This window comes from Haliotis asinina, chromosome 2, assembly GCF_037392515.1.
Source record: "Haliotis asinina isolate JCU_RB_2024 chromosome 2, JCU_Hal_asi_v2, whole genome shotgun sequence".
NCBI classification, from domain to species: domain Eukaryota; kingdom Metazoa; phylum Mollusca; class Gastropoda; order Lepetellida; family Haliotidae; genus Haliotis; species Haliotis asinina.
Genome location: NC_090281.1, coordinates 43,268,524 through 43,282,135, shown reverse-complemented (window position 1 = coordinate 43,282,135; position 13,612 = coordinate 43,268,524). Strand labels below are relative to the sequence as shown.

Sequence of the window (13,612 nt, the reverse complement as noted above, 5' to 3'; positions counted from 1 at the left end):
TCCCAGCTTGTTGGTTATTATACATGGTGAAGGTATGATATCACTTGTTTACTTGGTGGGTTTCAGTTACAGATTTCATGCTGTATTGGGCAGAGAAGAAGCTGTTCTTTTAATGTGGGGTCACTGGTTACTAGCTTTGGAAAAGTTATATGTTCCTTGAAGATAAAGCTATGGATGTCAGTACCAATGCTACAGTTTGTGATAGTTCAAACTAACTTTCACAACCTCCCTGATTCTATCACTTTGAAATATGTATTCATAATGCTCACTACTTGTTTTCGAACCTCTAACTTTTTAAGGATTTTATTGAGTGATTTTCTAGAACTGAAGTCACATTGGCCATGTAAATAACAGGAATCTTCTTCATCAGGACATTTGCAATATCAAAATGCAGTATTTCAAAATGTTTGAAAAGGTTTACAGGATTCTTTTGTTTTCTTGTTAGATTGGGGATTTGTTTTCTTGTAATTCATATTACAATATTATTTTCTTGTATTTACTGGGTGTGCATTAACATTTGCCTGAAATCTAAATTGATGAGAATTTTTATTTTTAATATTTATAAGCAAAAACAGCTTGAACTACAACAAGAATGTGTTTCTTTTGAGAAATTTATCTTGTTCATTTCATTACAACACTTCATTTATTTCATTTATAGAGGAGTTTTTGAAAGACAGTTGTGAAAAAGCTTTTGGGCATATTACAAAAATTCAAGGTGTGTGTGTTTTGTCATGAATTTCACTTTTAAAAGTAGGGTTTAATTACCTTGCGAGTAACTGTTCTGCATTTTTGTGGGAGCTTATCTCAGTTTCCTTCTTTAACTAAGCTTTAACCCCTTCGTCTTGTAAACATGACAGTGTTGTGATAAATGTTTATTGTTTACACTGTGTTGTTCTACAGACGAATTGACCATTCTACTTTCATTAAGTCAATAGACAAACAAAAGCACAGACAATCTGTAGCATGGCTAAACAATGCTAATTATTTTTGAAAAGGCAGTTTACAATAGAAACAATACTTAGCATTGTTTGTAAGGAGGCATAGTGGTATCATGTTTATTGTGCAGATGTGTTAGTGATGCTCATTTTACCAATTAACACATGTGTTAATTGCAATTAAGAAATACTGAGTTATACTTTCTGAAGTGGCATGTATTTCAAGGTGTTAATATCATGACTGTCAGCAAGCATGTTGCAATGCCATGATGCATGTATCAGATTTGACTTCTTGTTAATTGCACTTGTTAATTTCACTGAATGTCAGTTGGTTGTGTAATAGAGCAGGTCAGGTTGAAGTCATTTCCTGGCATCCATTTCACCATCTGCTGTACACTGTCTGTTCCGTACTCCCAAGGCTGAGGATTGTTTACAAACTGACCTATATGCCACCACCATTCCCCCATCTGGTGCCAGCCCTGCCCCCAAGGCATCAACTGGACCCCCCACCCCTACCTCTGTAAACATCCTCCCATTCAACTCTTTGTGGTCACTGGGTTTCAGTCTAATCTATTTCCAAGATGCCACTCTTGACCCTGAATGTTTTTGTGCAGGCAAGCAATTTGCATCATGCTGTACAGCTCTCTGAAATATGAAGACATGTATTTTGTGTTTACTTTGTGTAAAGCAAACATTTGAAATGTGAGCTTTACCTAGTTGGCTAACTGCCATAATTAAGTTGGCAAGAGTAATAATTAAGTTGGCAGCAGTGATTTGCTGTAGTATTTTGTGACAAATTACAATTTCTGTTGAACTTTAATATCATTAAGTACTTGACTTGTAGCAAATAGTAGAGTAGCTTCAAGGACTTGGTTTCCAGTTTTTTGTAAACAAACTGTCTGTAATTGTGCAACCATTCGAGAAACCGAACTTTACAGAATGTCACGCTGAATTAGGAGCTGACATTTATGTTCCAGAAATCAATAATTCTTTTGCAGTCAGAAGTGATGTCCCCAGATTAAGACTGGCATCACTATAAATAAGTACAACAAGACTACATTATCAGTATACTGTGCTTTTCAAACTGAACATGTTGAAAACAATTTTTAGTGATCAGCTAAAGAATGCAACTCGGGTGGGGGGGGGGGGGTCAATTTTTTTCAATAAATGACTGCTTACTTTAAGAGATTTCATTATTTCAAAACTTGCATTGGTAAAGATTTACACATACTTTGTTTCCGTTTTACTGAGAAAACAGCGTACATTACAAGTTTAGCGTAAAAAAGCCAAACATTTTCCCAAACTATCCAACCTAATTTCCATAATGCTGTTATCAAAACCCTGACAATTATGTTTAAGGCCTTAGTATGTAGAAAACAGGACCTGCAAGTACAGTCTGAACCATTCGCTGTGAAACACTTTAGCTGCCAACATATTATTGCAATATGTTTTACAGTAGAGATGTTGCAATATACTGCAATACAGTTCATTTACCAATACAGTCCTAGAGTTTTTGCAATCATATTTATAACAAACTGTCAAAATTAATCAATATAATCAGGTCTGTATACATTCACCTGATCTCAAACATACCCAAAATACACATTCTAAAGTCCGTTTCATCCTACATCTTCTCACTTTCACCTGGCTTACAACACCAAGCTGATTTCTTGCACTAACTTTCACATACCCAGAACACATACCTGAAGCAGAACCACTCAAGCGCAACCCCTTTGAAGTCTGCTAATACCTAATGATCCCAACCAGGCTGTTCTGAGGCAGTCACGCTTCACCAGTTGTTTATCTTGCAACTAGAGGCCATAGATTGACACTCCTCCAGATATGGGCTGGTGAGCAGGCTTCAGAGAGCCTTTGTCCCAGCAGGTTTATGACCGGGTTCTGACTGTGACCTGCTGCAATCTCTCCCAGTCAGCATGGAGGACACTACTACTGAGATCAGTCCTGTTGGATTATGTACCTGTTATGAGAACATCCATGCTTCCAAGAGAAAGGTATGAATGATTTTCATGTGATACCGGCAAGGCAGTGATGTACATGTATGTGTGTTGAAATGTACAGGTGTAAATTGCCTTGGAGGACAGGTAACTGGTGTTATCATGTATAGGTATTTGTAGGTGTGATGGACTGGATGGACCTAGTGTTTGAATATACATGTTACGTTTCACAAGCCAATTGTTTTGATAATTCTTGCCTTTGTTATATCTGCTCTTGTGGTATAGGAATAGGAGGTATACATGGTGTGTGTGTGTTGGAGGGGAGGCTTCTAGTTTATAACTGAAATATGCATGAAGTGTAAAGATTGGGATGTCTGTCAACATTTCACCTGGGAATATTTCACCTGTGGGTAAATCACCTGTGAAGATATTCGAGAGGTTGTTAAGTACGTGATTCAAACACATCTTGGGACTAGCCCAACCTTATTGAAATATACATAAACATCTCCAGCATCTGACAACCTATTTCTTGCTATTTACAAACTGTGTATTGTATGCCAAGCTATTGTTTCTATTATGCCATTTGAAATGAACATGTTTGTCCCCAGTCACCCTGTTTACAAACTGTCAAAATGCGTGCAGTGCCAGGAGCTATGTTCAAGGAGTAGCTAGATACTTGAAATAGACCTGAATGTACAAAGATAGAAGAATAACATAATGGAGCCCTGCACAAGTCTTTCATAGGCTGCCTTCTTTATACGCTTGTATGGTCACGATCCAGTGTTGTACAGTTGTGAAGACAGTGGTAATATGTTACACACCTGTGCACAGCTGCTGTTGATTGCAGTGTACAGTATACAGGCGTGATGCTCATGATAGTAGTTGAAATATATATAGCATGTTATGGTTTATAGTACACATGGCATTCAACAAGTGCATTACTTGACTTGTGATATAGCTAGTCAATAATCAAATAGGTCAGTCATTGAACATGTTGACTGTGCTGTTTCTTTGTTACCACTTTGAATTTAAATGTTAGCAAACACAGTATTTGAATGATGACTTTAAATATTGTTTTAGAAAAAACATGCTTGTTTTTGTTGTTAAATGAGCATGTCCGGGTTTTGCCTCATCACAAGTTGTTGATATCAGCTGTAGTGTTGTTGATCTCACTGTCAACAAGGACCATGGAATGAAAGCCTCCCTTAAGTTGTATGTACGGTCAGATACTGATAGCTTGTCAAGAGGGACACTCCTTGCCATGACACAGATGTCATATCTTGTCTGGCACTGGTACAAGAGTCGGTATCAAGTATACCACCCACTACCAGTTACGTCAGTAGGTGACACCAGATATTTTGTGTGTCAGTACAATCAAGTCTGTGATGCACTTGATTCTGTTCATTGGTTCTTGCATTTCAGTTCTCATCTTGTATTCCAGTGTGAGAAATTTGTGAATCCCATTTCTAGTGATCATAAACCTCTTTCATCAGGTTCATATGTTTCTATCATATCCATGCAGCCTTTCATGAGAACCTGTGTAGTATTGATCAGGACTGCTTGGTTATGGTCAAGTGGGTCGCTAGTGATGACCCTGTTTTGGGCCATAGATCAGCACAGACAGCAGCAGCAGCAGCAGCAGCAGCCTCAGTGCTCTTAAATATCTGTGAAATACGTCCAAAGATGTAATATGATGGGACCCACATTGATGAGATTCTGTAAAGAGTAATGTCTGTCAGTGGCTGGACTCTGAAACCAAAGTCTCATCCTTAGAGAGGTTGCTGACCCCACATTTAAAATTGTCTCTGGTTTCTGCTTGTAAGGATCTTTTAACTTCAGGTGGTGGATACTTCCAAAAACTGATCTTACTGATCTCACCCAGTTAGCCATGTAAGACCATTACATGCAGTTTCAAACTTAGAAAGTCGCAATATTGATGTTTTGGTCACATGGGGACAACTGAAGCTCCAGTTCTTTCATAGGCTGAGACAACTGCCCATATTGATGATTTCATACAGTCCACTGACAATTCATCATGTGTGAAATGACAGGTTGGGTATAGCACGTAGCAGTGAAAAAAGACCATCTAGAGGTAGATAAGTCTATCTAAGTTGTCTAACAAGCAGCCTCTTCCTGACAGTGTTATCTTCCTGTCTGTCATTCCGCGGTGATCAGTTTCTGACAAGACACCATCTACGTGGATTTTAGCAAGTCTCTGTTGATCCAGGGCAAATAAAATTCTTTATAAATCGTTAAGAGCTGCAGCTGAGGTCAAGTGTCAGTACAAGGGGTCTATTTCAGGACTTAGTTTCCGTGTAGGCAGCAGACAGTGCAGTTTTCAAATTTGAAATGCCCGCTCTTTTTTGATTTGACATGAATAGGTGTGGATTTCATTGATGTGCATTGCTCAGCGTTGTCTGTCTGACACCCGCTACCAGATAGGTAATATTAGTTTTGGAAATGTACACTTTCACCAAAGAATTAAAGTAGGGATTGTGTGATAGTCGATGTTATGTAATTTCTACGTGTAGTGTGCTTTTGTGTCTCACGGTTGCAGTAGGTTTGAAAGTTTTATTGAATGTTTGGTTAGTGTGTCTGCACACGTGATGGTTGAGAAGAACACATGTATTATTAATGTGACCGGTAAGTGTTACTGACTATGTTATAAATATAGCGTTTTGAAATGTCACATCTTTTTTTCTTAACAAGAACCAAATTCAACTTGAATGACAACAATGAAAATCGTGGTGTTTGTCAGCAAAGATGGGTCTTCAACACTGAAACAGTATTGACGTTTATGGATGGAGACTATATGGGTGGCAAACTTTAAATTATGAGGAGCACAATGTCTAAGAAAATTCTTCCTCCTTCAGGGGATCAGCAAAATTAGTTTTATTTTTATCACTAGTAATCTCCCTCCCTTCTACACCAAAATTCATTATTGACTTTGAATGACGATGAAACAACTGAAATACCCCTTCACCCCAGCTGTTTGTTGCATGTACCTGGCTCGGTACAACAGGCCATACTTGATGCTTGACCGCGACTTTTGATTACATAGTTGAGAATTAATTACTCCATGTATGTTGTCATGGTCTGACTGACAGCCTGTCATGTTCACATAATTAATTATAGAATTATGTAAGATTTCAAACTTCTTTCTAATTCACATGTTAGCACATCATCACTATTTTCTGCCTTACTCAGGCTGTGAGAGGTCAACAAATATGTGATATATCATGTTATATTTGGGGTTTCACTTTCACAGTAAAGAACAGATACTAGAACTTTTGTCCCATCAGGGACAGTTGAGCACTTTCTATATGGCATTGTGTATTAAAAAATGTGGTTGCCTCTCTTTACAGGGCAAATTGGAATTTCATCCAGGATTCATTTTTGTTGAAGGCATGACAGGCGTGCTGTGTTTGCATTGTGCATGGTTGTCACCAAGTCACTGATTGCACTATGGACACTATGAAGGTCTCAGTTGCCTGCTAACCACCATCTCAACACACATCACACAGGCTGAAACCCTTAATTGACAGGCACACATTTCAGTGTATTTGCAGGGTTTGAGGATATTGCTGTTAGGGCATGGTTGCCAGGATCAGTACACATCAGGACATGGTAATCATCTTGTCTGGAGATTCCAAAAGTCCCTGCCAAGCAGGTTCAGCTTAACTTCAACCTAGTATTGATTTTTCAATATTAATCCCAATGTTTGTACAAAATAGTCATGCTGTGTCAGACTTGAGATTGTTTTACAAATCTTGTATTTATTCTTTTAGAGCAAGGTGAGGAGTTGAAAATTGTTGTACAGATGAAAGGGAGCTATTAATAGCTTCTGCAGATTTGCAGAGTGTCTTTAGCAAAAAAGTATGTTAAGTCTTAATTTCATGTGTCCTCATAAAAGTCGACATTCATAGACTAGTTAGACTAGAATTCCAAAATTCCCATCTTCACTACAACTATTGACTGTAGTTTGAGATGGTAACGATCAAGTACTTGAAACTAGTTGATAGTTCTTTGTGACTAAAACCATAGGTGTTGTGCCATGCAGTTGTGAATCTTGTTGTGCCTGTACTTCATAAGTTTGAAACAACAAAAGCACCACAACAGTTGTTTTGTCATGTTTAAGTGATTATTGATAAACGAGTGATTGCTCCAGTCACAAGTATGGCTGTTGACTTGACCCTACGCCCACTGCCTTGTGTTGCTGAGATCTATGTAGACTTAATGTTTAGCCCCTGAATGTGTATAAGTTTAAAAATAACAAACCAATTTGAAGAGTAATCTTAGTGAGTAGGGAGATTCAGGACTTGTGGAAGTTTCAACTTGCTTCTTTTGGGGCTACTGCAACACTGTAGTGCTGGAGGTTGTGTCCAAGCCAGTTCAGCTTTGACAAAGGTACAGTGCACATTACTTTACTATGTTGAATAGCTTGTATCTATGAAAAGAGCTCACACAACCACGGAAGTCTGCAGCGAAAGGATGCTTACCGCCAAATGTGATTCAAGATAAACCAGGGTGAGATTATATAAAGTTTATGGTACATTAGACTGAGCTCAGATTTTTCTGTGAAACAGAGCCTTGGGTGTGGGATAAGCAAGCATCAAGCGGGGCTATGATAGTCAATCAGCAACACGTCTACCTAGACTGAATGATGTTCCTATGAACCATGATGTAAAGTGTTGATACCTAATGGCTCACTGACCAAACAAGAACAGATACAGATTTCCTACTAGTGGTGTTCCCATGATCAAATCAACTGAAAGAAGGATTAAAATAATTAAAACTTATTTTCGATCGGTCTGAATTTTGATTTGTACACTTGAATGAATGAACGAACGAACGAACGAATGAACGAACGAACGAATGTCCACTCATTGTATGGATTGGATTCCTTATATAATCTATTCTTGGAGATATGGGGCAAAGGGCTAGAGGAAGTGGATGAATTCCCAGGAAATGTGGTTGAAATTGAAGATGAGATGGGTATCCAGGGGACACTATGTCCATTCAGTTTTAGCAGGTGCATTCACTGTTGGGCTTGCTGACTGGACGCTTGTTAGAAAGGTATGTGAGGACGAGGTTTATATATATTGATGAAGAAACCCTCAGTGGGTGGTAGAACTGGCATATTGTGTGAGATAGTACAGGTTGTGTAGAGGAAACACCTGTTACCTCGCTGCATACAAATGATGGTGAGCAGACGGCACACTTATGCATTATGTAGTGAAATAGATGCATCACGATGAAAGCAATGAAATTCAGCTCATTGTTGGTTTAGGTAAGTCTTTTGACAACAACATGAAAAGAAGTATATTTCACTATATTGTTGTGAGTTAATACTGCCTTATGTGTGAGTGCTATGTATTTATAAAATGGAATGCATTGAAAAGCTATAACCATCCTGTTCATTGTGTCGAAGGCAGACATGATGAAAAACAGTCTGTGTTGCATGTTTGCGTAATTGTCACATTATACTAGAGGCATCCTAAGGGGATGTTACTATAAGGGTTTTGCTGTTTCTCCTGGTAGCAGGTAATACTACACAGCAATGTGGTGACAACATCCTGAGAAGGTACACACCATAACTATGTAAATTCTGCTGTACACAGAAGCCCACTCTGCTGCCATATAGCTGTCTGTTTCACTGTCAGTCATATCTCTTGTCAGTTTCCCAATCACTGGCAGGTTGTTTCTATTTGAATAGTCTTTGGGAATCATCTTTCTCTGTCAAGGGTACCAACAGAAAACTGTTATTCTACAAATGCCTAAGGTTGTTAAGAACAACATTGGCATTTTTCACTAGCAGATATAGACATGGAACTAAAGCTATATATCAAAGTTATATATATATATATATATATAAAACATATTGTATATGTACATGTATTTTTGTAAATTGACAATATTATTGTGATTTCTGTCAATGGTCTCATGCATATAATGATGTAAATAACCTGTTGCTGCCAGTATGACATTATTGCACACAGTGAACATGAAGTCTTATTTCGTTGCTATGATTATGTGTCAGTTTCACTGTTCACTGTGTTCATCATTGCACTTGAAGTCTATTGATGAGGTTGTCTACGCTTAGTAGTGTTATGATGAGATTGTACAAGGACATGTCTAGCTGCTAGGCTTCCCCACAGTGATGAGAATTCCCGGAATGTGTGCTGTATACCACCACAGGGCTACATTCAGTCATGCATGGAGAAACTACTTTCCAATAGCTGAAAGTATCAGCTGTGATCAGTTGTGAGGGAAGGGTTAGATGAAGATTTTGATTAGATAAATACCTTTCAAAAAATGTATAAATAATTTGTTAAAAGCTTGAAAATATCTGAATGAAACAGCAAATAGTTTGTATGAAACAACAAATAGTTTGTATGAAACAGCGCATAGTATGTATGAAACAGTGAATAATTTGTATGAAATGATTCAGTGGAGCTATGTGATAATTGATATATTCAATGTGGATGTTACTGACACTGAAATGGTGCTAAAGCCCAGCCATTGTGAAACCTGAACATTTTGCAACACAAGGTTAGGCCACTCAGAGTGGAAGATGTTATTCCATCAGAGAATTCTGTAAAAGTCATCCAACATGCTGCGAATGCATAAATGATTGCAGGGAATATTATCCTAAATAGCGATTGCATCAATGAATGCTGGGAATATGATCCTGCATAGCGATTGTGTCAGTTGACAACAGTAATCTGATTCCTTGTTTACAACCACCTTGTGTATTACCACACTGTTGTTGGCAGTAGAAGCTAGTATTGTACGTAAATGTTGAATGACTGTTGTTTTGTCGGGACGCTGGGAAGAAGAGATTTGTGAGAGCAGGTAACTGCTTCAGGTGGTTATTTACAGATGAACTCACCACAAAATAACGGACCCTTGTTCTAAAGTTAGAAAGTGCACAAATATTTACTGGGTGTGGGGCTATTCCTGTAGTAGACTGTGTTGATTGCTGTGATGATAAGTGTGAAGCAGGCATTGCTCCCACTGAGAGATTACCCCTTCCTTCCTGCTAAATGCGCAGATTGATATGAAAAAGCAGCCTGTTTGGTTCAACATAGCCTTGCTCTAATGCTTTATGGAGTGCTAAGCCCGTGCACGAATGGTAATTCTATCCTTTAAAGTGTACAGTAAAATGACCCACTTTTTATATTTTTAAATCGAAATTATTGTGTGAACTGTCATCTGCATTCAGCTACTTGCATGTTTGGATCAGATTTCAGCATTTGCTTTACGAAATGTCTTCAACACAACACAGAGGTACCCTTCACCATGATTTCAGCTTACTTGTAATCTAGCTGGTAGATACACTCACAATGCAACACTGGGTTACCCTTCATCATTAGTTCAGCTCACTTGTACTCTACATAGTAAATAAGCTGTAGTTACATACTTTTTGCTGAAAATACAGGAGAAGGGATAAAACTATCCAATCTATTTCAACAATGCCTTTGTAGTTTCAACTGGGGAACAACAGACATGGTTAAACTGACTGTTGAGCTTTGAGCAAGTTTAATTTTGCAGTATTGCTTAGGTTTCCATCTTTTGCAACACTGTCTGTCTGTTTAGTGCATTTTTCTTCTAGTACAAAGGCATGCGGAAAACTTTTGTAATATTTTCACACCAAGTCTGTTACTTGAACATGTTCTTTTATGCTGTAAAGGATCATACACAATCAATAATGATAGAAAATATCTATGATACACCCTTCTGGGGACATGTATCCAGCTAGCTGTTAGCTGATATTCACATATTGATATGTCATTGTGAAATTTGACATGATCCTCCATGACGATACTTTGTTTTAATGGTAAAGGACAACAACTTTACCTAAAGTTGAAATATTTGATTTCCCCATAAAAGTAATTACAATCAGACCGCAAATATTCTACTGGGATTACCATGGAAAAAGGACATCTCAGAAAGAAAGTCACACCAAAAACAGTTATGGATGAGAAGTCACAATTTTGGCTAGTAAAAGTCACCAGGAAAAAAGTCCAAATATTTGACTATAAACAATAAAGTAATCTCAAACCACAAAAAATATTACAGCAGGTTTATCACTAAAAGAAACATCATTTTACAGATCCATGCAGATTAAGCAAATCAACCCTTCTTAACAAAAAGGGTTCACATCAAAGAACCACTTTCATGTGCAGTTTAGTCAGGGGGATTGACTTTGTCTGAATTCATTGTCTCTGGGAACTCGAGCATGAAACTAAGCCTTGGTTGAAAACACACCATTGTCTGACTGATGCTTTGATGTTGATCTCAACTGAAACAAGGCTGTTTGTTTTTGTCATAAAACCCAGCATTTTTGGATGATGCAACTGATTTATTGCTTGAGGGACCAGGTGTGAAAATTGTGCAGGTAATTGGCAGTGGTCTGGACTAAGTTCCCTATGTTTATGAGGTTTTAGGGTGCCTTTGTAGGGCTCATTATGAAGATTATGCTGACTCGTCAGTAATAGGATTATAATGATTGAATTGCAAATCAGCACTCAGGGAGATTGCTAACAAGGCAATTTTCAGCTCCCCGTTATTTAGAACTTCCAGTTCTTTTTCTTGTAACATCAAGGTACATATATCATTGTATATGTGGCTGTGCAGTTGTGGTGATATACATATCATGTCATTTTCTCTCTCCTCTCTCCTCTCTCCTCTCTCTCATGGCCTGTGTGTAAAGACCAGGCATGCTTTTCAATAACAAATCCATGGCAGATACCGGTAAACATGACACTGCATCCAGGGGCATGTTGGTGTAAAATACATGCTTGCTGCCTGTTATAAAGGCCTGGGCACAATTGTTAAAGCATTTTCATTGCAAACCATCACCTGTCAGCTTTGACATACACACACAAGGCGTACTCCATGATGGATGTTGAACGTTTATTGTCATCTGCAGCTCTGCACTTAGTTCAATTGCATTGTTTATCATTTCACATCACAAGTTTAGAACTGTAACTCAAATAAACACTTCACATAGTACTATGCACAGAGAACAGAAATCTTTGTCTTCAGCTTTCATACTGCTGTATTTCTATTTTCAAATGTTTTTCTAGCAGTGATTGTAGAAATTTGACAAACTTATTTTTAGTGTACTGCAGTATTAGTAGAACCATGGTGTATATTGTAATGCAATAAAACATTCGGTATGTTCGGATTTCTTTCTGCCATTTTACTGACCTTTTTAAACTTTTTCTAAATCTAGTTCTTTCCTAGTCAGGTACGAAAAACAAAAGAATGTCACAATAATATCTATGACAAATTGACAATTTGAGATCTACTTTAATAATGTTTAGTCAAGTATGCTGAAATGGTAAAGTTTCCGTCATTAAGGACTACTTTGTTTCTAGGGTGAGGCAGTCAAATCACTACATACCTACTTCTCCTGACAACACCCCCTACTCCTTGTAAGAATGCCATGACTATCAGTCTTGTGAATCTGTCATTATCATTCTGATGACATACATCAGACAGCCAGGATGTACTGATACATCACCGGAGGAAATGACAAACCTTCTTACTGAGATTCGCTACAAGTTGATAGGCCCACTTGTGCACCTATTGATCGTTTAGCTGACGATATTGAATTTTGTCCTGATCGATTGTTGTACCGTTTTCAGACTGTAAAGCGCCATAGTTCCTACCATGGACCTCCTTCCAAGCAGCGACAACGAAGGAACTTGAGGCGACCGTCAGGATCGTATGTCTATGTCAGGTAAGACTAGGATACATTGCATCATGTTAAGGTCAGGGTCATTGGAGGAGAATTTCTCCATGCAAGATAGAGTAGTATGAAGACAAGGCATAAAAACGAATTCACTGTCACAATCAGTTTTTCACCCATTTCTCTTTCCCAATATGGATTCTGTCAAGTTTAGTCTGAACTGAACTATGAGTGGCCACAAAGATTTTGTGAATAAATATTCAGAGAGCACATATTGTTCAGAATTTGGATGTTTTAGTATTTGTGGGTGTGAATGACCAGGAGTTTACTTAAACAGGGACAAAATTAATCAATATTAACTTGTTTCTATTGCCATTTTTCCACAATGATATGATTTTGAAGTTGAGATTTGCATTTTGAGATTTTTTTGTTCACGAGAATTGAAATTCATAAGTCAAGTTTTGAAATGTGATGTTCATTTCATAGTGATGGGGACAGGTATCCCGTGCTGTATGGTGACTGGTTCCTTCCCTTCTTTGTTTTGCATGTACATTTTGCTTGAGTGCATGTATATTACACATAGGACCTACTTCCGTACAGTAAGGATGTCTTCCTACACATAATTATAACTTGCCACAGTGTAGTAACATAGTTCAACAGAGCATGGACCTGTGTCAGTACCAGCTCCATTTCAACCAATGTTGATTCAGGTAAGCATATGTTTCACTAGTGTATATTATTTTCACTGAAATAGACATCTTTGGTTAGGGTTTGGCTCTGCAGACATGGCTGTGGGCAAGTTTGTAGACAGTAACTGATATCTATGTAACACATGTTTCGGATATCTTAATACTGTCACACCCTTGTTATGTCTGGAAGGGTTTCTATGACAACGGGTATCTGATGTACTTCAACTTCAATGAGCAGCTGTTCACATGTGATGGCTTGACACAATCTGCAGTGAACAGATTGTCAAGGATTGATTTGGGAACAATGTTGCTCTGTTTGGGATACTGAGAAAT

At 38.0% G+C, this 13,612-nt stretch overlaps 1 protein-coding gene across 4 annotated transcripts in view; it reads left to right on the top strand.

Annotated features, from left to right (window-relative positions):
- Nucleotides 1-13,612, top strand: part of LOC137273736 (ras-specific guanine nucleotide-releasing factor RalGPS1-like) — an 84,221-nt gene that overhangs the window by 27,792 nt on the left and 42,817 nt on the right. For 2 of the 4 annotated variants that reach the window (XM_067806547.1, XM_067806545.1), the window contains exon 2: nt 12,547-12,641. Coding sequence is in view for 2 of the 4 variants with exons in the window: in XM_067806545.1 (XP_067662646.1) it covers nt 12,547-12,641 (95 nt within the window). In the remaining 2 variants the exon portion in view is untranslated. Of the gene's footprint in view, nt 1-2,817; nt 2,948-8,080; nt 8,181-12,546; nt 12,642-13,612 lie in introns of those variants that run through there. The other 2 variants (XM_067806546.1, XM_067806548.1) reach the window with 2 other exon arrangements.